Raw genomic sequence first — 24,008 nt, 5'->3', positions numbered from 1 at the left:
GGATATTTTTTATAGCTTTTGTGTTAAGCATTCTTGTGATGGCATTGCGCCATTTAGCCGTTTTGCCTGTGAAGAATATCAAGTCATTCACTATAGTGCCTTTATCTATGCTAAAGTAGGGGTCTGAGATCAGCGTGTCCGGGTTTTTTCTCAAGATATTGACAGACTTTTGTTCTGTGTTACATAGTTGTGCTATATTTTCAAAGTTATGCTACTGTTTTTGCAGTTCAAATTCTTCTTTGTATTTTACAACCAAACATGTTATTCTTTGAAGATAATACCTTCGCCGAGATGAGCTATAACCTTTCTCAACCAAGTCTCTCTCACTCCCAGTATCCTCCCCTACACATGCCATCATCCATCACAATTACACCACTAAGCCAGGCTTGCTGAAATCTTTGGTAAATCGGGCAGGCTGATGTGTGAAGCGCATCATTCGACAGAACTGTATTGCCATGGGGGATCAGCTCCATGCTTTCCTCTTGAGCAGGCAGAATGCACATGAGTGGGAAGTTTGGGAATCCAGCACAACTTACCAACAGGGGTGCTATACTTCCAAGGGACTGCACTACTACTTCTGACCAGGACCACTTTTCTTTTAAAAGGACACCACCAGCAGGTCCTAGTAAAATTGCCACATTCCGAAATGGACTGTACCTAGAATTCTCACTAGGACATACTTATGTTTAGTAGAATCACTGTCACTTCTCTTCAGGGCACCTCCATCTACACCAAACATTCCTCCCTACCAGGGTTCTCCTCACCTGCAGTGACTTGTTCTTACGGCAAGTAATCAGAGTCCACCTCTCAGGGTATTACTTTCTAACTGTGAAAGGGATCATGTTTTTGTTATTAGAATAAGGCTTCCACTTTGGACTGAAAACATAACATGACTGCTATATACTCATGTTGTTGGACACTTTCCTTTCTAAAGAGGTAATTTATACAGAATTTACGAGGTTACCATCAGAAAGAGGCGGGATGTGTGTTTGTGTACGGTTCCCTCTCATTCAACAGAGCACAGACCCCTCATTTCAGTCTATAATAAATTCTAACCTCAAATGTAGGCGGTGCTTTAAAGCGTGTGTCCACGGAACTCTTTGACTGATCCAGCTCATCTCTGGGAGGGGGCTGAGACTTCATTACAATCGCAGGTCGATGAAGCGGGGAACCAAATTCTGTCATCTCCTCCACGGGGCTCAGGTACTCATCGTCTGATGTGATGGGGCTAACCAGATCAGTAGAGGTCCCAAAATGTGAACGGGGGTCCACTGTAGGAGCTAAAGAAGAAGGTAAGACATTGTTTAATTGCAAAGAACACAAATCGAAAACCTTAACTGGAGAAGGGACAAACATTAGCTATGACATTGTGAAATACCTTATGCATATTTTGGGCCTGTTTAAGCATTGAATGGACAGTGCTCCATCCATCAGGGTGATGGAGGACATTAACTCCGGCATCCTGACAGACGTCCGTATATCAAATTTAGAGATGACCACTTACCCAGCAGTCATCTTTGTACATTGATAGGAACCGCCGTCAGGGACAATTTATGTCATGGAGACTAAGACAAAATCCTAAACTTACTACTTTTGGTATTCACAGAAGGCATTTAGTAGTCTTAAGTTAGGATTTTGTCTTAAATTAGGATTTTGTCTTAAATTAGCATTTTGTCCTAAATTAGGATTAGGATTTTGTCTTAAATTAAATTTAAATTGAACTTAAGTTTGTCTTAAGTTTAATTTAAGACAAAATACTAACTTAAGACAACATTCTAACTTAAGACAAAATCCTAACTTAGGACAAAATCCAAACTGAAGACTCCTAAATGCCTTCTGTGAATACCAAAAGTAGTAAGTTTAGGATTTTGTCGTAAGTTAGTTCTGTGAATCGGCCCCAATGACTTCAGGTCAAAACTTAGACTTTTGGTCCACGTTTACTTTTGTGAATAAGGCCCTACCTGTATATTTACTGTATTGTCATAAATATTTTATTTTAGAATAAATAGTATTTTTTAAAGGACTATACCTGAATTTTCAAAGGTATACATATCGAAGTGTCCTGGTCTCTGTGGCATGGAGTGCAATTCATAGTAAACAGAAATGTGATTTTGCGACCAGAGAACTAAACCACAGATCAACATTTGCTTTGGGGTCATTGTGGCCCAACAGTTTATACTCCCAATGTCACAAAATTCTCCTGCTTGCATAGTTTCCATCCTTCAATATTTTTTTTGCTTATTATTAAATAAATATACGACCTTACATTGTATATGGAGAGTAATACAAAAAATAATACCAAAAGTAAAACCAAAAGATTGACCACAATGGTCTAGTGAGACAATTCACGTTTGGCCAACGCTCCGCGCTGAGAATGAGGGTCATGCTTTTTAATATCAAAGCTGAAAACACCAACGGCACAAGTGCTTAATGTGTAAAAGAATAAGTACTGGGACTTAAGGTCTTGCTCAGTAGCCCTTTTTTCGAAAAACATGGGAGCCAAACACTTGATTGAGTTCTAGTCTGGATTCCACCTTGTGCCTCTTTCATCCACCACTAGACACTCCCCATCTCATAAGGTTCTTTTTCACACCTGCTTTTTTCTTTTGACAATGTTTTTCTCTTCCTCCTTTCTCCTTTTGTATTTTCCTCTCTTTTGCTCTGGTTCAACGTCTGGTGAGGGAAAATAAGTTCTGTCCCCTCCAAAGACTGAGTGCTTTTGGCCTCCACCTGCAGCCCCGGCTGAGATTTAGCACTGGCCAAAACCATTCTGCCCTCTTACATGGGCAGTTAACTGTAGGCTTAATACATCCACCACCTGAAAAATCACCCATGCCTCACAGATTCGAGTTTATCTACTCTATATCAGCAGTATTGTCTCCATTAAGAATTATACATTACCTTAGACATTTAAAAAGTACAATCGAGAGGGTTTCTGTCTGACAAACATTAGTCTCCAATTAATATATTCAAGCAACACCTCATTTATATGGGAACCCCTAGTATAGCGCGGCGAATGGTGCGGATGGGAACATTTGCCTGCAATTTCTCAAATATGATGAAATATAGGTTACCAATAGCTTTCCAAATATTCAGACTGCACATGGACCCTATTCACCACAGGAATGGAACACCTACAAGAGAACACATTTGCTTTTCTTCACAATCTGTGCAGCTTATTGACAGTATATTGCAAGCCGAACAATGTTTTTAAATTTCTAATAAAAGTACTGTACTACCTTTCAATTCACCCACTTTGGCCCATTTTCAGAAGAGAAATATTTGTTTTACTTAAATACATATTTATTTATAACTAAACTTGTGCTCTCTGATTTTTGCCATATTAAGCCCCTTATTTTTTTATAAACTTCTTTTTATTAAAACAGTAGTCAGCATTAATAATCAAGGTCACAAACAGTCTTTGAATTACCTTCACGTTCAATGGGATACACATATTACATTGCACCAACATACTGTGGAATTGACATTCCCCTTGTAGGCCCCCGTCCCACCCCTTGGTCCCTGCGCGCAACCCACCTAACTAGTCAAGAACCCTCCCCAACCCCCTGTAAGCTTCCCATTGCTGCTAAATGTTCTCCCATTTCTCCCATTTCTTGGGGCATCCCCTGCCGTCATAAACTGTCTTCTCTGCCGCACAACACCAGTCCAAGTCCCTTTTCCATTGGGAGACTTTAGGCGGTGGAATTGCCCCCCACGACCCAGCACCATTCCTCTTTGCAACCATTGCTGCCACCTGGAGGCAGATTTGTTGAATTCAGTCCCTTTTTTAATCACGAAAAATGTAGTAACACTATGCACATATGCAGCTCTTTCATACACAGAGGAACACTGCTGAACTGTGCTTTTAAAGCTGCATGCCGACCTAGCTGTCCCTAAAGCCAAACCCTGGAGCACTGCACGCCATTTCCTATTGAAGCTCTCATATTAGACTATCTTGGCATGCTATCCAGCTCCACTTTTTATTCTATTTCCAGGAAGGAAAGAGGGTTGTTGATAATCTGTGTGAAGATGTTCATGATGACGACACCCAACTGATCCTCTGCCTCACCAACGACCCCGCCACCGCCGAAGTCAACCTCCAGAAAGGAATGAGAGATGTCGCAGAATGGATGAAGATCAGCCATCTGAAACGGAACTCAGACAAGACGGAAGTCCTCATCCTCGGACCATCTCCCTCCGCCTGGGACGACTCCTGGTGGCCCCCCGCACGGGGCATCGCACCCAAACCAACGGACCACGCACGCAACCTGGGCTTCATCCTGGACTCCTCCCTCGCGATGACCAAGCAAGTGAACGCCGTCTCATCATCCTGCTTCAACACCCTGCGCATGCTCCGAAAGATCTTCCGATGGATCCCCACCGAAACCAGGAAGACAGTCACCCAGGCCCTTGTCACCAGCCGTCTGGACTACGGGAACACCCTCTACGCGGGAACCACAGCCAAACTCCAGAAAAGACTCCAGCGCATTCAGAACGCCTCAGCAAGACTCATCCTGGACATCCCTCGCCGCAGCCACATCTCTGCCCACCTGAAAAACCTGCACAGGCTCCCCGTCAACAAGAGGATCATGTTCAGACTCCTCACCCACGCACACAAGGCTCTCCACGACATGGGCCCGAAGTACCTCAACAGCCGCCTCACATTCTACACCCCTACCCGCCAGCTCCGATCCACCAGCCTCGCCCTCGCCTCCGTCCCACGATTTCGGGAATCCACCGTCGGAGCAAGGTCCTTCTCCTACCTGCCAGCTAAGACATGGAACTCCCTCCCCACTCACCTACGGCTGACCCAGGACCATCTCTCCTTCAGGAAACAACTCAAGACCTGGCGGTTCGAGCTGTAGCGACGCCCCCCTCTTACCCCCCCCAAGCTCAGCTCCTTGAGACCCTTACGGGTGTGTAGCGCACTATACAAATTCCATTGATTGATTGATGCAAACATAGGGTAACTTGTCCTTCTCCATTATTGAATCTTTGCTAGTATTCATGAACTCTGAAGGGAGGAGGAATCACAAATAAGTATGCGAAGGGAGGACATAGAACATATGAAATACTGTACTCAAATCTCACATGGAAGGTTACCTCAGATGCCCATCCACCCTGTAATCAGACAGTAATAGCTTGAAAATGTATACAATGACCGTGAGGTTACAAGTGTGCAAACCTCTGCAACTGATGTACTCCTGGGCAATCTCCATTCCGCTAGAAGACAGAGCGCTAGTTCTTCCCTGCATTATACCATGTACAATTCAACAGAACACAGACTGATTATGGAAAGAGTAGGTAGCAAGACTGATTTCTTGATTTGGAAATCTGATACGACTTTCATTAGACAGTGAGGTACATGCTTAGGCCTACCTTACTCTTTTGAAAGATTATGTTTATTTCATTGGAGAATAAGGCTTATATGTCGATCACTCTATAGTCCAGTGATGAATCATGCCTCAAAATTCTGTGGGTGAGCCCTCCTTTACAACTCAAATTTACTATGTATGCAAGGTCCCGGAATTGTAGTTTCCTAGTGGCAAATTATCTTGTAAAATGTATTAATTTCATGATAGGTAGATGGAAAGGCTCCCAGTATAGCCTTCTTTGTATCTGAATGTGTTTGCTGACGCTGTCTGTTGGCTTCATCCCCATAGAAGCCTTGGTTGTTGAAATGTGATGCTGATGGTATTTTCTTGTTGAATGCTGTGCTGAATGGTGGTGGAATGGTATGGTTGGTTGATGTGTACTTTCCATTCGTTTTATGTGTCTGACTGTCTGCAGGAGAGCTAAACAGTGATGGACCAGAGAAACAAAAGCCTTTGTCTTTTTGATTATTATTGGGTCTTAGACAAGTGAATCAGCTCGAAGCAGTGTCATTGAGAGGTCATGGTTCTAGGTCATACACAGGCTGATGAATCATCTATTTCTGTGGTGCACTAATTGTTTATTTGCATCCTGCTTATTCTTCTTATTTCATGAAGATATTCTGCAAATCTCTTGACCAAATTAGACAAAGAGAGGTCACATATGACAAGGACTTCCATCTAGCATGACAGCTCTAACGATGTAGTGGATGTTGGTAGATCTGATTTCCGATGACATTGATTTTATAGATGTCCTGGTCTAGTAAAGCAGATGTTGATACACATTTGAGTATCTCTTCTTACGTGCCATCACTAATAACAAAATTAGGTAGAGTAACTGTTCAAGGACAAGATATGGTGAGGGTCTGTTCAGTTTCCTTCCTATTTGTCAAAGTAAACAGCAACTTCACCCAGTAGCAACAGTGTAACCCTGCACACAATAGCACATGTGAAAACTGTTGGGTGTCTACTTCAGTGGGCCACCATTACAAGGAGAAACCACGAAGATAATAAAACTTCTATTAATAAAAGAGATGAGTCAGGTCAACAGTGCAAAAGATAAATCCAAACGAAATCCAGCTGCAAACAGCAAAAATCAAGAGCTACAATATACAACAAGTTGGCAAAGAATACAACGAAACAAAGAGAACGTATGTTGTTACGATTATGTTTACCGCTCACCAGGGAAGGTATCCTGGTGCTGACGTAGGAGATATATAGGCCGAGCCAGGGTCAGGACTAGGTGAAGCCAGGTCTTCAGTTTCTTGTGGAATTGAAGAACTGAGGATGAGGCTCGGATGTGCAGAGGCAGGTCGTTCCAGGCTTCAGGAGTGAATTAGGAGAAGGCATGATGCCATATCAGGTTCTTTGTATGTTGGGGGAGGGAGACAAGGGTGCAAGGAGGAGTTGCTAACAGGTTTGTGGACGTTTATGCAGTTCTCGCGGTACGTGGGTCCAGTAAGTCTTTGTATGGATGCATGAAGAGTTTAAAGAGTGCTCATTTTGGATTATGAGTCAGTGGAGCTCTTTGAAGCACAGGGTGATGTGAGTGCTAGGTGAGAGTGACCTTTGAGTTTTGTGTGCTTTGGAGTCTTCTGGTCAGTTGGGCGTTGATTCCAGCATTAAGTGTGTTGCCGTAGTCCAGCTTACTGGTGATGAGGGTTTAGGTACTGATTCTGCAAGTCTTGGTGGGGAGCCATTCGTAGATCTTCTTGAATGTGTGGAAGCAGGAGACAGAGACTGCATTTGTTTGGCCAGTCAAGGTGAGTTGGTTGTTGATTACTATTTTGAGGCTCTTTGTGTAGGTTGTTGGGAGGAATGTGGGGCTGTGTTCGACATGTCACCAGCTGGATTCCCAAAGTGCATTTTACACATCTTCCTATCATGACTACCTCCTTTATATTTTATTCAAACATGAACTGGCATCACAGGAAAAAGCTAATGCTGCATCTTGGACTGAGAACCGTCAATAAAATGATCTAAACGATCCATCATCTCGTGAAGTGAAATTCATAGCCATAATCATGTCTCTCCTTTCAAAATCATAGAGTCGTCTAAACTTGCAAAGACAGACAAGTTTGACATCCTTCGACTCCTGTCAGATTCTGCAGCTCCAACATTACCCACGCCAACTAATGTGTCCAACTGATCACTCAAGAGACCTCCAAGTGATTACAATCATTGAAACATCATCATAGCACAACATAGCATGATAACACTTTTGCAGATCACGGTTCACAGAATAATCAACATTATGCACTCCCCAGGTTCAAGGAAGTGGATGATCTTATAAACCAACCGAGACCCACTGATTACAACGAGAGACTAGCTAACATCCATGAGGAACTAGTGAGGGGCCTTGCCGAGGTTTTCCATCCGGTGGTACCGTCGTGTAGGAAAAAGACTCGTACCCCGACCTGGTACAACTCTTCCTGTAGGAAAATCAAGTCCGAATTAATTGCCACTATTAAAGAGGGCTCTAACAAGGCCAAGGTTGCAGATCTCAGGAGGGAGTACAAAGTAGCAATGACCAACGCAAGGGCGGAGTGGGATTGGAACCATTGGCATGATCTGTCTGAGCCTTAAATGCCAAAGACTCTAGGAAATTCTGGGCCCTGGTGAATACTGGGACAGGTGAACTCAAATCCGCAGTGGAGCCTAATATCGCCTCCTCTGTCTGGGAGACCCACTTTGGGACACTTTACCAAGATACCATCCTATTGCCTGATGGAGTGGCGGTTGAGCCCTCCGTCTCCCCGGAAGTGGCCCTGGAATTTTCTCTAGGTGAGGTGGTGATTGCAATGGAGCGCTTAGCGCTGGGAAAGGCCCCTGGTTTAGATAAGTTACCGGGGGACCTCTTCAGACATCACCCTGAAATCTGGGGCCCGTACCTTCTTATTCTTTTTAATGCCATCTTAGGAGGTATGGCGGTCCCGTATTCTTGGCTGGGGGCAGAGATTGTGCCAATATACAAGAAGGGGTCTCCTCTCCTCCCGGCCAATTACAGGCCGATTAGCCTCATAGATGTCCCCCAAAAGTTTTTCGCGCGCCTCATCCTGAACCACCTGCTAGACTGGGTGGAGGCCAATGATATCATGAGCCCCCTACAGGCTGGCTTCAGAAAAAACACGTCGACCATGGACCAGATTTTACGCCTCGTCCTGCTTTACTGGAAGACGGTGAGGTTGGAGGGGGGGAAGGCTGTACATGGTCTTCGTGGACCTGAGGTCAGCCTTTGACCTAGTCCCGCGTAAGAAACTCTGGGAGGTCCTGGAAAAGTTAGGGGTACCCCCCTCAGATACCCAGTATCATAACTAGGCTACACAAGAATAATTATGCGCAGGTTAGGTGTGGGAGGGATGGCACTCTCTCGTCCAGGTTCCCTGTCCGTAGAGGGGTGAGGCAGGGTTGTGTCCTGGCACCGACCCTGTTCTGTCTCTTCATCAACAACGTTATATCCCATCTAGAAAACGTAAAGGATAATGATGCCCCACATTTGGCAGGCAGGAGGGTTCCGGCAATCATGTTTGCCGATGATACCCTCCTGCTCTCCAAATCCCCGATGGGGATCCAGAGGATTCTGGATGGATTTGGTCTTTTCTGTAGACAACATGGTCTAGAGGTAAACATAGAAAAGACCAAATTCATGATATTTAATCCACCAAATAAAGCCATGCCCAATCCCACCCTGGGCACTGCCAGCCTTGAGAGGGTAACTACCTTTACATACTTGGGGGTAACACTACAGGAAAATCTATCATGGGACCGACAGATAGCAAGATCAAGGCTTAAATTGTCCCAGTTGTCGGGCGCAATCTTGAAGGTGGCCAACACCTCCACTATTAAGCCTTTAAGCCCGGCACTTGAAACTTACCGGGCCCAAGCTAAGGCAGCAGCTATGTATGGGAGTGAGCTATGGGGGTATAAAGCAGGCCAAGATTCGGCGAGAGTGGAAAATAACTTCCTCATATGCCTACTAGCTCTTCCACGAGGCACACCACTCCTGCATTGAGATTAGATATGGGTCTCCCCTCTATTGCCGAGGAGCTTGTGTCAAAGCCAGTGAAGTTTTGGCACAGGCTCTGGTCCACTAACGAATTACATCACTATAGGCAGGACCTTATCCATGTCATGAGCTTGAATCGAAGCAATAAAATCCCCTGGCTTGCTTTCGTAAAAAATGAACTGCTCACTATGTCAGTCAGTCTATCATGGGACCGACAGATAGCAAGATCAAGGCTTAAATTGTCCCAGTTGTCGGGCGCAATCTTGAAGGTGGCCAACACCTCCACTATTAAGCCTTTAAGCCCGGCACTTGAAACTTACCGGGCCCAAGCTAAGGCAGCAGCTATGTATGGGAGTGAGCTATGGGGGTATAAAGCAGGCCAAGATTCGGCGAGAGTGGAAAATAACTTCCTCATATGCCTACTAGCTCTTCCACGAGGCACACCACTCCTGCATTGAGATTAGATATGGGTCTCCCCTCTATTGCCGAGGAGCTTGTGTCAAAGCCAGTGAAGTTTTGGCACAGGCTCTGGTCCACTAACGAATTACATCACTATAGGCAGGACCTTATCCATGTCATGAGCTTGAATCGAAGCAATAAAATCCCCTGGCTTGCTTTCGTAAAAAATGAACTGCTCACTATGTCAGTCAGTCAGTCAAATTAACTTTATTCGATTTGATAAAATCATACAAAGTACATAAAAACAAATCTATTTACAATTAAAAGAGGATTAAACAGTTTCTTTGTGAACAAGTTAATTTGGCATGATGTATTCATTAAAAATGTTTAAAAACAAGTTATGTACACTGGTTTAGCAAGTTCATACTTCTTTTGGATCTGGTTGCTGCCACAAGGAAATTGGCCATGGCGAAAGTAATACAAATATTTCCTAGTGATTTTAAATATAATATAACTGCTCACTATGAATTTATCTGAGCTATGGGAGGATCCCGTGCAAGGCTGTCAAAGGGTTTCACGCAAAGGCCTGACCCAAATCTACAAAGACAAGAGTCTCTCACTTTTGATGAATGCTCAAAATAGCGGCACCCTTACTGTGCGATTTCTGGAATCCAAAAATTCTTATGTATTTGAACCCTTTATGGATTTTATTTTCCCCATCCTTGCGAGGAAATTGTTTGTACAATGGAGGTTAGGCTCACTCCCCATCAGAAAATGTACCCACAAATGGACTATGGGGGGTGATAAAATGTGTCCATGTTGTAACACCTACGAGGAAGACGACCTCCACATTATGTTTGTGTGCCCTGCCTATCACAGACCTAGAAAATAATGGATAGCGCCGCTCTGCAGAAACATGGGGTTTAGAAATTACTCACAGGCATATAGAGTAATGAAAACCAGCACTCTTGACCATATTGTGTTCGCAATAGCCAAATTTCTAATGGCAGTATGGCTAATCAGGAAGAAAAAAGCCCCTTAAACTGCGCTCACTGATTTAATACGCTTTTTATCTCCTCGCTGGATAAGAAGGGAACTTTTTATAACTGTGTTTTTAATATGTATTTTAAAATGTGTTATTGTGTTTTGCATTGTATCTTTTATGGTCTTATGGCCGAAATAAAGAATTTTTGGATTGGATAATCAACATTATGATGCTAGTTATGTGGACCATAATTTTGAGTGCTGGTTTGTAACATTTTTAGCTGTTCGTAAACAATATTGCTAATCAGGGGCAATTGTCGTTTTCAAACATTAACAATATTCTAGGGAGGAATAGTGGGCTCCTTCTATAATTCTCTCAATTTTCCTTATTTTTTATGCCTCGATAAAATTAAACTAAAAGGATATGGATCACATATTTATATACTTAGATGATAGACCATATAAACCTTGTGTATAAAGGTAGAAGCAAGATGCCTTTCCTTTTGTATTTTCTGATATTAATTTGACTTGGAATTTATTATTGAACTTTAAACCAATCCAGGAAGTTACAAGCTCATATTATAGATCTTGAGTAAGCGGCATTAAGCGGTCCTTTAAGCATCAATGCATGATGCGCTTATGCACCTTGGTAATGGCTCTTCATACCTGGCTCTTCGTACCACTTTTGAATGGGAAATATGATCCAACGCCCTTCTTCTTTATATTGAGTTGTTATTTAAGATAACAATTAAGGCAAGGCCTTTTGTTGTGTCTGTGAATGTTCCACTATGTTTGTGCCAAGTCTGTCTTTATTGATCAATTGACACTGTTTAAGCTGTGTTCTTTTCACTATTGTGACTTGCCTGCAGACAAGAGATCCTTTTGTTGCACACTACTCATGAGGTTGGCATAACCTTGGTGAAGGTGTTAATGCATTATAGGAAATATCAGAGTAACATTTGTTCATATGATTTCTAGCCCTGAAGAAGTTGATGAAAATTGGACCAAAAGACGAAACACCTGTTGGCTAGAACACAGGAGACTACTGTGAAATTGGACTAAAAAAGAAACTGGATTACATTAAATGATTACTGCGCTAAAGCCCATGATCAGAATGTTGATAGGGGGGAGCTGGTTGTCTGGCTACTCACCATCATTAGTGTCATAGAAACATTTTGTATATCCTGGACTGCATCAAAATTGCATCCAAATATTGCACTAGCCTCTGAGAGTACTGATGTTGAAGCAGAGGCTGAGGATTAGAGTCTGGTTGAATAATGACTGGCTGCACTTTTGTAATCTTGTTCCATGATGTAGGCCTGGAGTGGGCTGATGTTGGTTCTGGTTAGGCGACTAGCATTACGATGGGTACAGGGACGGCACAAGTTGAGTTCGTATTGGTGCAGGCAACAAAGGGTCTGCTTTGGACCTGGGAGCAGGGGTGTAAGTCTGAATCGGAGTCGGTACACAAATGTGGATGATGTCAAGAGGTCAGTTGACAGTAGGGAGGGCCCTTCAGTAGTACATCAGTAGGGAGTGCCTGTGGCTCAGAGGTGCACAAAGGAACACCACAGGCAGCTGGGAGCATGGCCTCCTTGCTGCTAGGTCAACAATAGCCCACAGAATTTGTGGCACGCCAGAACCTGTTGCGGTACTACACTGGAGTCTGAAGACACTTGTGGGTATGATCTTTCTACTGATGCTTGCTTTTACGTGTTCTAGTCTGATCTTAAGTGGTAAAATGGGGTCGAATCCCAAAAATTTGTGGCATGCCAGGACCAGTTGCAGTACTACACTGGAGCCTCAAGATACTTGCGGGGTATGATCTTTCTACTGATGCTTTTGGTGTTCTAATCTGATTTTAAGTGGTAGAACGGGGTCGACTCCCCTTTGCCTTTTTGTACTTATGGCGCATTTTCAACTGCCACTTACTAGAAGACACTGGGTCTGATTAAGTTTAGTGGTCTTGGAGCGGGCTGCCATGCCAAACCCATAGTCTGCCCACACACCGTATTCTGATTGGAATACAGGTCAGGCGGTCCTGCAGCGGAGGTCCCATGGCGGTGCCTTTTAACGATGCATATGGGAGTCTTAAAAAGGCATTGCTGTGGAATGCCACAGCGCAGTCCATGCCTTGATGAAACAGGGGATGCATACAGACAGGGGGCACACCATGGGCCACCTGACTGCATCCCCTGGCTCAGAGGCAACAGGAGTTACCTAAACATAACACTTGTCATGGCGGGCTCACTGCGATGTAAACTGTAGCAGTGAGGATACTCACAATAGGCTTTGCGGTGCAGCAGCTGCACAGCCAGCATATTGTGGCCTCAGACTGTCAGGGATGGCGGATCTGCAGTGGTAGCAGTGGTCCCATGGCGTCCAACCAACAAACTTGTAATACGGAGGCTGGACGGCCGGTGTGGCAGTAGCAGCACCGTTGGAGGTCCACTGGACCGCCAAACCTGGAATTAGGGTCTTAGTGCAGAATGAGATTGCAAATGGCCTCATGACTTGGAGCAGGACTTATGATGCGACCTGGACCTTTTCTTCAGTTTGGTGGTCTAGAATTTTGCTTTCCACTCTGGCACATACTTTGGGTGAATGAAGGCACATTTATCACACACCTGCAAGTTGTGACAAGAGCCAAAGCACCAGACACACATGCCATGCGGGTCTGTGACCAATATCTGCTTCTTGCAGTTGCCTCCCAGCTTAAATACTGTTGACTTCCTCTTACTAGAAGACTTCAAGTGGAAACAGGTCTTTATGCGGGCTACCTATTGAAAATATTTGCGAGGGGCCTCATTACTTGGATCAGGATTAATGTGTTAACCGCAACCTATTCTTATGTTTGACAATGCAGACTTCTGCCTGCCACTTAAGGAGCGCTTCTGGGTGAATTAGGACACATTTATCACACACCTCAGAGTTGTGACAAAAACCCAAGCACCAGACACACATCATCACTCAGGGACACCAACAAATCACTCAGGGGCACCACCACATCACTCGGGGACACCACCACATCACTCTAATACACCACCACATCACTCAGGGACACCACCACATCAATCAGGGACACCACCACATCACTCGGGGACACCACCACATCACTCTAATACACCACCACATCACTCGGAACACCACCACATCACTCTAAGACACCACCACATCACTCTAATACATCACCACATCACTCTAATACATCACCACATCACTCTAATACACCACCACATCACTCAGCCCAACCACATCATCACTCAGCACCACAACAGCACTGTACTTGCTTGCTACTAACAAGCATAGCCATATCCAATAGGACTCGCATTAGGAAAGTGTAAGCTATTGGATTTGTGAATAATAATGCTATTAATTTATATATTTTCCAAAGCCAACACATATTAATAGCTCACACTTTCCTAATGCGAGACCTATTGCATTGCAAATGCTTGTTTTTTAATACAAATTCACCGAAGCAGTGTTTTGCAAAGGCAATATGCAAATGTGGGCCACTTTTTTTTATCGTGCCTGGGCCGATTTTTATCCCAATCCAACCCTGCAGTGACGCCTTGTCTTGGTCCCACCCACTGACGTCACACGCCAGCAGGAGAGAGTTCGCTGCTGCAGTTAGCCTACCTGGACCTGGACCCTGACCACGGACCGCACTCACCGTTACCCGAAGTCCGGCATACCCACCCGCCTGTCTGCCTGCCTGCCCGCCCGCTTCTCCCTGCCTGGGAACCAACTCCGCAGGGGGTGTCAGGGGCGAGCAGCGAGCCGCGGGTTCAAGCGGGTCCAGGTCGTTCACGCTGCTCCAGCTTGCCTGAGCCAGTCCTGTTCCACCCACCAGGCGATTATCAGGTGATCACCGGGTACCTGCACAATTCCAACACCGCCTGTGCAGACTCCGGCGGTGGTGATGCGGGGGGGGGGGCCAGGGCGAAAGACAAGAAGAGGCGACAGGCAGAGAGAGCCGCAAGAGGAACTGCAGTGAAGCCGTGGTAAAAAGTGGAAGTGAGAGGCGGCCAATGCGGCATTGAGACAAGCTGAGACAAGCTGAGCTGCTGTTCTTGCCAGGTGGGAGCAGGAACAGACCAGGGCTGAACTTGAGCCTGCTCTGGAGTTCCGGAGATCCGGAGGTTCGGCGTTGTGGAAGACCAGAGAGCTTGAGATCCTGCCCGAAGGCACAGCAACCAAGCGAACTGCACACACCCGACTGAGGAGGTGAGGAACTGCCTTTCCCATAGCCTCCTACTGCCCGTTCGCTGTCACCATAAATCTTTAACTAACCCTCCACTAAATCTCAATTTAGAGGGAGAGAAAAAAGGGGGGCGGAAACAAGGAGAGCAGCGGGTTGTCTACTGGCACATTAAGTAGCATAATAAAAGAGGCTCAATAGACACAAGAGTCACAAGAGACTCGGACTGTGGTCTCAAGGATAAGGAAATAAAGATACAACATAATGAGGTCGGAGAGGCAAAGGGACAACACGGACAATGCTGCACCCCCAAATCCAACGAATAGGGGAAGGCAATCAAAAAAGAAGCTTAAGAAGGACCTGATGGATACGAGTGAGGAAGATAAGAGGGGCGAAGGGGGCAGGGGAAAGAAAGAAGGAGAGGAAGAACCCCCACAGTTCTCCCCTTTGCTCGCCCTGCTCTCCAGCCCTGTGTGACCAGGAGGCTCGGAAGTACAAGAGCACCCACAAAATCAAACCATGAATAAATTCTGCGTTCAACTAAAAATGTACACAAAATTTGCATTCATCTAAGACCCCAGCACGCCTCTCTACCAAACCAACGCCAACAAAACCAACCTTCCGACGCCGCTCAGCCCCACCAAAACACACAGAGTAACCCCCACGGAGAAGGGATCAGACTGAGTGGGGTCAGAGGAAAGAGGTCAGGCCAATCCCCTAAAGCGGGCCTCATCGCGGACTGTCGAAGAAAGCCCAGGAACCCAGGCGAGCCAACCGGATCCGGAGGACGGAACAAGACATGAGGGGGAGCGTCCAAGAAGCAACTGTAACTGCAAGGGGCGATGTGCATGATAACTTAAATAACATTAACAAGGAGGACCTAATGGTGGACTCAACGGAGAGCCCGACTGCAAATCACGTACTAACAGGACTGATTGGGAGGCCCCGTACAACCCTCACAAGCCCTGCAAGACTAAGAGAAACAAACAAAGGGAGCGACGATGCTAACGGTGAGCCCCAAGCACTCCAGGTGAGAACCCAGGGATCACCAGGAACCACCGAGGCTCTTGATGGTCCAGAAACGACGCCAGAAATCACTCCAGACTGTACAACAAAATGGGGGTCCATGGACGGTCCTCTTGGGGCTGATACGAACAAACTTTCAATGATCAAAGCCCAAGAGGTACAAAAGGAATCAACACCCTGCAAATACATAAGGAAAATGCCAACGGAGAAACAAGCAACTCTTGTTCCCGTTAATAAGCATGAACCCAGTGAAGGGGTGGATCCCATCAAGGCCGGGCAAGCATCCGATAAAACAAAACAGGAGCAATGGGAAAACGGCCAAAACTCACCCCATATCACTGATCACGAACACTTGAAACAAAATAAAATTGAGCCGAAAAAGGATGGTGGCGAGCAAGCACCACCACCACCAGGCACAAACAACTGGGCTCAACCTGCTCAACCTGCCACGCCCAAAACATCACCCAGCACAGGACCTATAACATCCAGACCAAATGAACCTGATAGCTCGTACCTGACTCGGGAAGAATGGGAAGTTCTGGCTGCATCTTACCCAGTGGAACTGGAGCAAGAAAAGCAAAGAGGCACCATTTGCGACAGCCCGGGAAAAGAAAAAACTATGAACAATGTAGACATATGGGCATCCCTCCTCCGGACAATGCAACTATCGGTTAATGCTATCCAGTACCAATCTGACAAGATGGGCTTGCAACTCTCCGTCCTCAACTCTTTGGCAATATTCGTCTCTAATAGAGACGGTAAGCTAGCAGACCTGAACGGACTGAGAAAAAGGGCACAAGCAGAGACGCAGCTGATAGCACCAAACTGTTCTTGCATCACTATAGTGGACAAACTAGTAACGTTACCATCAGTTCTGGACAACCTCCTATCTGACATAAGGATGGAAGTTTAAAAACAACGATACTTACAATCACCCGGAGAGACCGCATGAAACTACATCATCTGAGCAAGATGTTCCACAGTCCATAAAGCATGAGTCCCCAAAGACACCTACTAACTCACTCCCGCCAAGGGAAAAATCAATCAAGAAGAACACACCATTCATTAGCACACAACACCCCGAACAAGGGCAAAACGCCACTGCGGCCACAGCGCACCCAGGCAAAATCAACCAAAAAGACGGAGCATTATGCCCCCCTCCTCTAGGAAAAGTGGGAAGAAAACAGAAAAGGAAGGGAAGAAACCAAAGGAAATTGACAGGGATCATAGCATGGTGCCAGGGCTGCAACAGTGATTATCCGGCAGCTAACTTTCCACAAGCAAGGACGGAAAAGAAGAACGAAGTACATATCTTCGAGAGTACCACCAGTGAAAAGACCCGTCAAGTGAATAAACCCGGGACAGACCCGGCTCCACAAAGTTGTTTTACCAACAGTACCTCGTCCAAAAGTCCGAAAGTCATGCCGAGCCCGCCCCAAGCGGAAAAAAATACTGACACAGACAAGAGGCACAATTTACAAACAACCTCAGATTCAACTGACAGAGATAAACAAGAACGAACACGAAAGATTACGGCAAACCACATTAAAAATCCGCCGGAGAATAGGGATGAAAAACAAATCCCAGTAAGCCCCGATTTGACTGTAACGACAAGGCCAACCTCCCCGGGACTAGATCCAAAGGAAGTTAACACTATGAACGACCAACTTAAAACAGCATCACCTATGGTACTCCCCGCTCAAGGGGAAACCCACTCCTCCGCCTGTGTCAACACTCATACAAATAAGAGAAGATCAGATGGTACATAAATGACAATAATATTCCATCCGGAGTATCACTCAAGAGGCTCAATGGACATTTTAAACAGGGGAAACATCCTGCGGCTACTGAAAACAATAGAAAGCCTCAAAACAATTACGTCGGCAGACTTGGAATCTGTAGAATTTATTGAATCTCTGAGGCATCCAGGCGTTGAATCAACAAAAACAACTTGGTCCACAGGTGAATTCCCAGAGAGAATAATAAAAGAAAAGGCAAAGTTCGACTCTTGGGGAATAAAACTGCAATTTCTATTGCATACTAGATACCCTGAGCCCTTACTAAATGACAATCACCAAAAGAAGGACAAGGAACCGTCTCTCAAAAGAACTGTCTTAAGAAGAGCACAAAGCAAAACCCCAGAGCGACAACAGAACTTATACCAGGCTGAAACTAGATCATCGGCCAACGACACGAAGGCCCTCACCCAACTGGAGTTGGCTCGCAAAGTCCTTAAATGCAAAAGAGATAAGTCAATGACAAACAAAAACAAAAACAGCCAACACGACCAGCATCCTAAGCATATTCTCATGTAATATCAATGGTACAGGCGATAAGTTCACAGACACTGACCTAGACAGCTACCTGAAAAAAATTACTATTATTTCCTTACAAGAAACCTGGTCCGATTCGCCTCCAGCTCTGTCTGGATACACCTTGAACTTCTACCGCCTACTCAGAGCTCTCTGTTTGGCCACAAGAAAGGCGGCCTCGCCACATACAGCGCGCTCTCAGTGATATCAAAGGCAGTCCAATTAGACTATAACATAGCTGCCCCAAATGCAATACAAGCATTACGACTGTCACTTCGCGCCAAAGACCCAAAAGAAGACATCATTCTAATAAACCTCTACCTGCACCCCAGGGAGAAAAAGAAGGGAGCACAACAACTGAAGGAAGAACTCATGAAATTAGTGAAAACTGAGTCCACGAATAATCTAATCATCACAGGGGACTTTAATCTAAATATGCTCAACTACACGGAAACGGATACTAAATACGACGAGGATCCATTCGCCTGGGAACTTAATCATCAAGACCGCACCTCGGGAGGCAGAAGCACAAAAATCACAAGGACCCTGCTGGCCATAAATAGAGGAGCTGGGCCTCAGGGCACTCAACGGAAGATTCACGGGAGACCGACCACAATCAGCAACATACCACAGCACTCAGGCAAGCTCCACTATTGACTTTACCTTTGTCTCTCGTAGTCTTTTCAACAGAGTCAAAGGCTTCTGTATTAACTTAATGGACCATAGCGACCACTTGCCCCAGGAAACAATGATGAACATCTCGGCAATACCAAATCCTCCCAGACCTAACAACTTAGGCTCGGACTTTACATCAAACGAAGTAAGAGTAAAATGCAAAGTCTCCAACCCACAAAATTTACTAGAGCTAGCGAAACGCTCTCTTATCGAAGCGCAATCCATCACACAAAATCCTATAACAAGTTGGGAAGCGTCTACAAAAAAATGAGAGACTTACCCGAAAGAAAAGAGCACGTTACCCGATCTAGGAAAAACTGTAACACGACACAGAAGAGGCATCACAACTTCCGTAATAACAGCAGGCAACATTGAAGATGCTGATTATTCAGACCCTACGAAGAGCAAAAACAGACCCCTCTTCCTATCAAGCTCTCAAACAGCTTAAAGGCGAACGTAGGAAACTAATATGGCAGCTAAAAAAGGACGCCGACGAGGCATTATGGGTAAAACTCCTATATGACGTCAAAACAAATCACAGTGCTCAGTTCTGGCAAAAGATCAATGGCTTGAAAAATGATCAAAACCAAGGGACTGAATTACACGTGACAGAAGGGGACTGGTTAACCCATTTTAGCACTCACTTCAGTCTTACCAACGAAACACGGAAAGAAACAGGTAAAGCTAACGCAAAGATCAAGGAATACCGGTCCCCATATCAAGAATCTCAAACTGCTAATGAAGCAGTACTAATTAGGACCGCACAAATAATTAACAGGATCACGAAAGGGAGAAGAGAGGGAGCACCCGGTCCAAACGGTATACCCCCAATATTATTCAAACAGAATACTGGGCGACCACTCTTAAACCAATCTTCGAAAAGAATTGCCAAACTTTGACAATCCCACAGTCATGGAGGGGGGCAATAATATCACCAATATACAAAAAAGGCGATAGAAAAGACCCAAGGAGCTATCGGCTAATAGCCCTACTAGACAACGAGACTAAGTACTTCGCGGGCCTCCTACTTCAGCAACTGACACTGTGGGCAGAAGAAACTTCGGTAATCCCGTTTAATCAAACTGGCTTCAGGAAAAAGACGCCCACCAAAACCAGCAATATGCCGCCTGTGCGGAACTCACGAGGAAACCATCACACACCTCATTACCATCTGCAAAGAGCTGCTGCAAGTCCGTTTGAACTTACTGAGACCCCTATTTATAAGAAAAGGAAACAGGACCTGCAGAGAAGCAACTCTGGCCTGCTTCAGAGGCGAGGACGTGCAAATGGCCTGTCGATTGGTAAAATATCTCGGAGTGGTAGAATCCCGGGTCAAAACATCGAAAGACCAAACGCACACAACACCACAACCTCAACATCGTCAGCCTCTAAGGACGGCCTAGAGACTTAAACTGACCCGGAACACTGAAGCATCACCTCAATGAGGTACGATTATTTAGGGAGAGGGCCAGCCCGTCCCCCACAGGAAAATATAGGGGAAAGGAATTGATAGATCGTACTGTTTTTAACTGTCTTTTTTATAAACTGTTTTTTTTATTGCCGATGGCTATTTGTAATGGTTTTTATTAACTGTACAATAAAGCACTGAAACTGAAGCCTGGGGTAATGTTACCAGTGCTGCGCGCTGTCGTTGGGTTTAACTTGAAGCAACCCCGGGCATTCCTAAAGTGTAACTAATCTCTGCGACACACAACAGGCAGTGCAGAGGGCGGGACACTAAGGCTGCTGAATACCTGCTGCTCGGAGCGCTTGGAAGCTCCAGTGGCTGCCACAGAACGTGCCATCGCCTGTGGCAGGAGGGGTGGCATGCGGCTGCGGGCACGCCCCAGTGACGGAGACGTCAGTGGTCCCCTCCGAGCGACGCCTGAGCGCCTCGCCGCGCCCGGCGGGCTTCGCGCAGCTGCAGCCTCATGCCTCACTCACCCGTCTCCGGTGCTGGCACAGGGATCACCGCGGGGAGCCCTCCATCCAAGCCCCCGAGCTCCGGGCCGCTCTCACGCACACACGGGAGGGTGGGGCCGGCCGGCCGGGCTGCCAGCAGGGCCTTGTAGGGTAGCGGGCTTTGTCTGGCCCGCTGGCACGGAGCCCGGCCCGTGCGCAGCCCCGGCTCGCTGGCTCCCAGCCTGGGGCGCGCTGACCCTCTGCTCCCGATGGATTCCCCACATAGCGCCGAGAAGTGTCAGCGCCGCGGCTACAACCGGGTACTAACAACGCGCACTTCTGGCCATCCCTGCGCTCCTCTGACGGCTTTTCACTGGAGGACAATGCATTAGACATACAGCAGGGGGAATTACAAACTTAAATGAAGACTTCGAAGCGCAGAGGACTGCCTTAGGAACAAGACTCGGCCAAGATTGGAGTCCCTTCTGAACACAAAGCACTGAGGGGCAGAAAGTGAAGCCCAGCAGGGCAGGGGCAGGCAGGAGAGAGGGCTCACAGCGTGTACAATGAGGTACTTACCTGTCACTCCGATTCACAGGGTCGGATTCTTTCGCTGATTCACCTGCTTGGATCATTCCCCGTCGTCGGTTCCAGAGCACAGCAGTATTGTACGAAGCTGGCTCTGTATACGGTACCCAAAGTGAGGGACAGTGTGCTCAGAGCCCAGGGGGTCCACAGAGGCGCACAGAGGTAGAAGATGACAACACTAAAGGCTCTGAATGTCTCTCTTTGTGTCCTCAGCCGCTCTCTGTTCACCGCTCCCATAAACCTGGGTTTACTCACCTGATCACTTTAGATTGATTTACTCCCCAGACCATATAGCTTTCTATAGTTATCCAGACCTGTACTGGCACACACTATAGCATTCTGTATTCACCAATCCTCCATTCAACCCCGCACTGCCCAGACCCTATAGTTTCTGCCGTTCTACTGTCCCACAGCTACCTGTACTCACTCACCCATTCTAGCTGTCGGTACCCGTCCCACAACTATCGCTTTCCTTACACCCCCCCACCCCCCAGAGAGCAAAGATTCCTGCTGATACAACGTCCCACAGCTTTCTGCGTTGATTTTGGCTCTGTCGGTTTCCATACTTGGCAAAACCCTATAGATTTCTGTTCTCACCAATACCCTATGGCTTTCTGTCTTCCTTATACCCTAGAGCTTACCGTAGCTAACCAGCCTTAAATCTTTCTATGCACCCCCATTTATTTTCTCTGCAAGGCCCTAATGCAAGGGGTGCAGCAGGTGCAGTGACACTGGGGTTCAGATGCATGAATGGGCCCACTCAACCCTGACCATCGCCATATTTCATAATTCAAAGATCAGACAGGGGCCCACTTCCTACCTGGCTGCATGGCCCATGACACACTGCTACGTCACTGCCTGTCACTGACCGGCCGCCATCTTCCCCCAGAGTTACCTGCAGCGCTTCGGGCACATCGCCCAGACGCTAGGGCTGAACGAGACGGCCGAGCTGGACCAGAGCACCTTGGGGGCCATGGAGACCCCGCTGCGTGGTGCCCAGACCTTCAATGGCGACCTCAAGTGGGACCACCAGGACATCACGTACTGGTGAGGGAGACGAAGGGCCCGGCGACCCGAGGGTTCACTGAAGGCAGCGGCAAGTGAGGGAGAGCACGAGGGGCAAGGAGAGGGGAAGCTGGGATGGAGAGCACAGTGAGGGTGAACTGAAGACAGTGGTTGGTGAGGGACACAGCAACTGTGAGAGAGCAAAAGGAACTAAAAGGAGTGAAGGGCGAGTGTGAGAGGGTACGGGGGAAGGTGAGAAGCAGGCGACACAAAGACTGCACGGGGGAGGAGAGCACAGAAAGGGGACACCTAGAGCTGATCAGTGGCACACAGAGGAGAGGAGAGGGAAAGACAAGACTGAGAGCTGGCCAAAGGAGGCGCAGTCGCAGACCTCCAGGGACCAATGGAAGCAGCGAGCGAGTGTGAGCTGCGCGAGTAGCATTCAGCTCCGCGCCCTATACAAAACAAGCGCCTCGCAGCAGGGGAGGCGGCCTGTGCGATTCCCTTGCGGGAGCGTGCAACCAGATGGCGCCGCACGCTCCAGCATGGAAATCGCCAGACCTGCACGCGTTGCCATTGCAAGCAATGCAATGCGTGCACGTTTTTGCCCCCAAAGCTGTGCGATGGCATTAGGTCTCTCCTATGCAGCGCGCATTTTAGAACCAGGTGGAACTCAGTTGCAGGTGAATAACAGTTTCAAGAATAGAAATGCTTTTCAAACACAGTAGAGATTGTGTTATAAAGGCACAGAAGTACTTTACAGGAGTAATAAACATACTTTGATAATGTCAATCAACTAGTAGCAAACTTAGCAAATGTAAGCGATACACATTTTGTCTAAAAGACAGAACTGCAATGCAATGCTATGAAAAGAAACCAGTTACGTCCATTTACGGGTAAGTACTAAACTTACAGATCAAGGTGCAGAGTGTGACAGGAGCCACGGTTCCAGCTGGATCCAGGATCCTTGTAGTTGGAGTCTTTTGGACGGGGTCTCTGTCCAAAGGAGATCTGGTCTTTTTTTGAAGAGTCGGCAGTCTTTCTCAGGGTTCTGACAGTCACTGGCCACAGGGCAGGCGTTGTCTTCTTTGCAGGGACTTTAAAGCTGGAAACAGGCTGGTAGGGCTGAGGCCAAGTCAGTAGGTGTCTTCAGGCTTTGCTGCACAGAGTCTTCTTCATCCTTGTTTGTAGGTTGCATGAATCTGAGGATCAAGTTTCAAGGATGCCCTTAAATACTGAATTGAGGGGCGTTAAAGGCACTGGTAGATTGTAGCCAATGGGCTACTTGCCTTTAGGGTGACTACCCCTTTGCATGTCCCCTACCTTGGGGGAGGGGGCGTCCCTTAATCTGATTGGCTAAAATCTTACATTCAAGATGGAGGATTTTGTAAGGAGGGGGTCACCTCGGTTCAGGGCACCTTAGGGGTGGTCCTGGCAGAGAGGGGATACTCCTCTCCTGACTACTAATTTTTCAATTGACCATGCTGCCAAAAGTGGGGCTTGGACCGGGTGCAGGTATCCCAACTAGCTGGAGAGCC

General features: G+C 46.6%; 1 protein-coding gene across 3 annotated transcripts in view; it reads right to left on the bottom strand.

Moving 5' to 3' along the window:
• The window catches only part of SPEG (striated muscle enriched protein kinase), a 1,422,155-nt gene that overhangs the window by 902,890 nt on the left and 495,257 nt on the right, over positions 1-24,008 (bottom strand). For all 3 annotated transcript variants that reach the window (XM_086954403.1, XM_086954404.1, XM_086954405.1), the window contains one exon: positions 1,057-1,280. In XM_086954403.1, the coding sequence (XP_086810529.1) occupies positions 1,057-1,280 (224 nt within the window). The remainder of the gene's footprint in view (positions 1-1,056; positions 1,281-24,008) is intronic.

This window comes from Lissotriton vulgaris, chromosome 2_1 (genome assembly GCF_964263255.1).
Source record: "Lissotriton vulgaris chromosome 2_1, aLisVul1.2, whole genome shotgun sequence".
In the NCBI taxonomy this organism is placed as follows: domain Eukaryota; kingdom Metazoa; phylum Chordata; class Amphibia; order Caudata; family Salamandridae; genus Lissotriton; species Lissotriton vulgaris.
The sequence above is the reverse complement of the archived record's forward strand: the minus strand, read 5'-3'. Positions and strand labels throughout refer to the sequence as shown.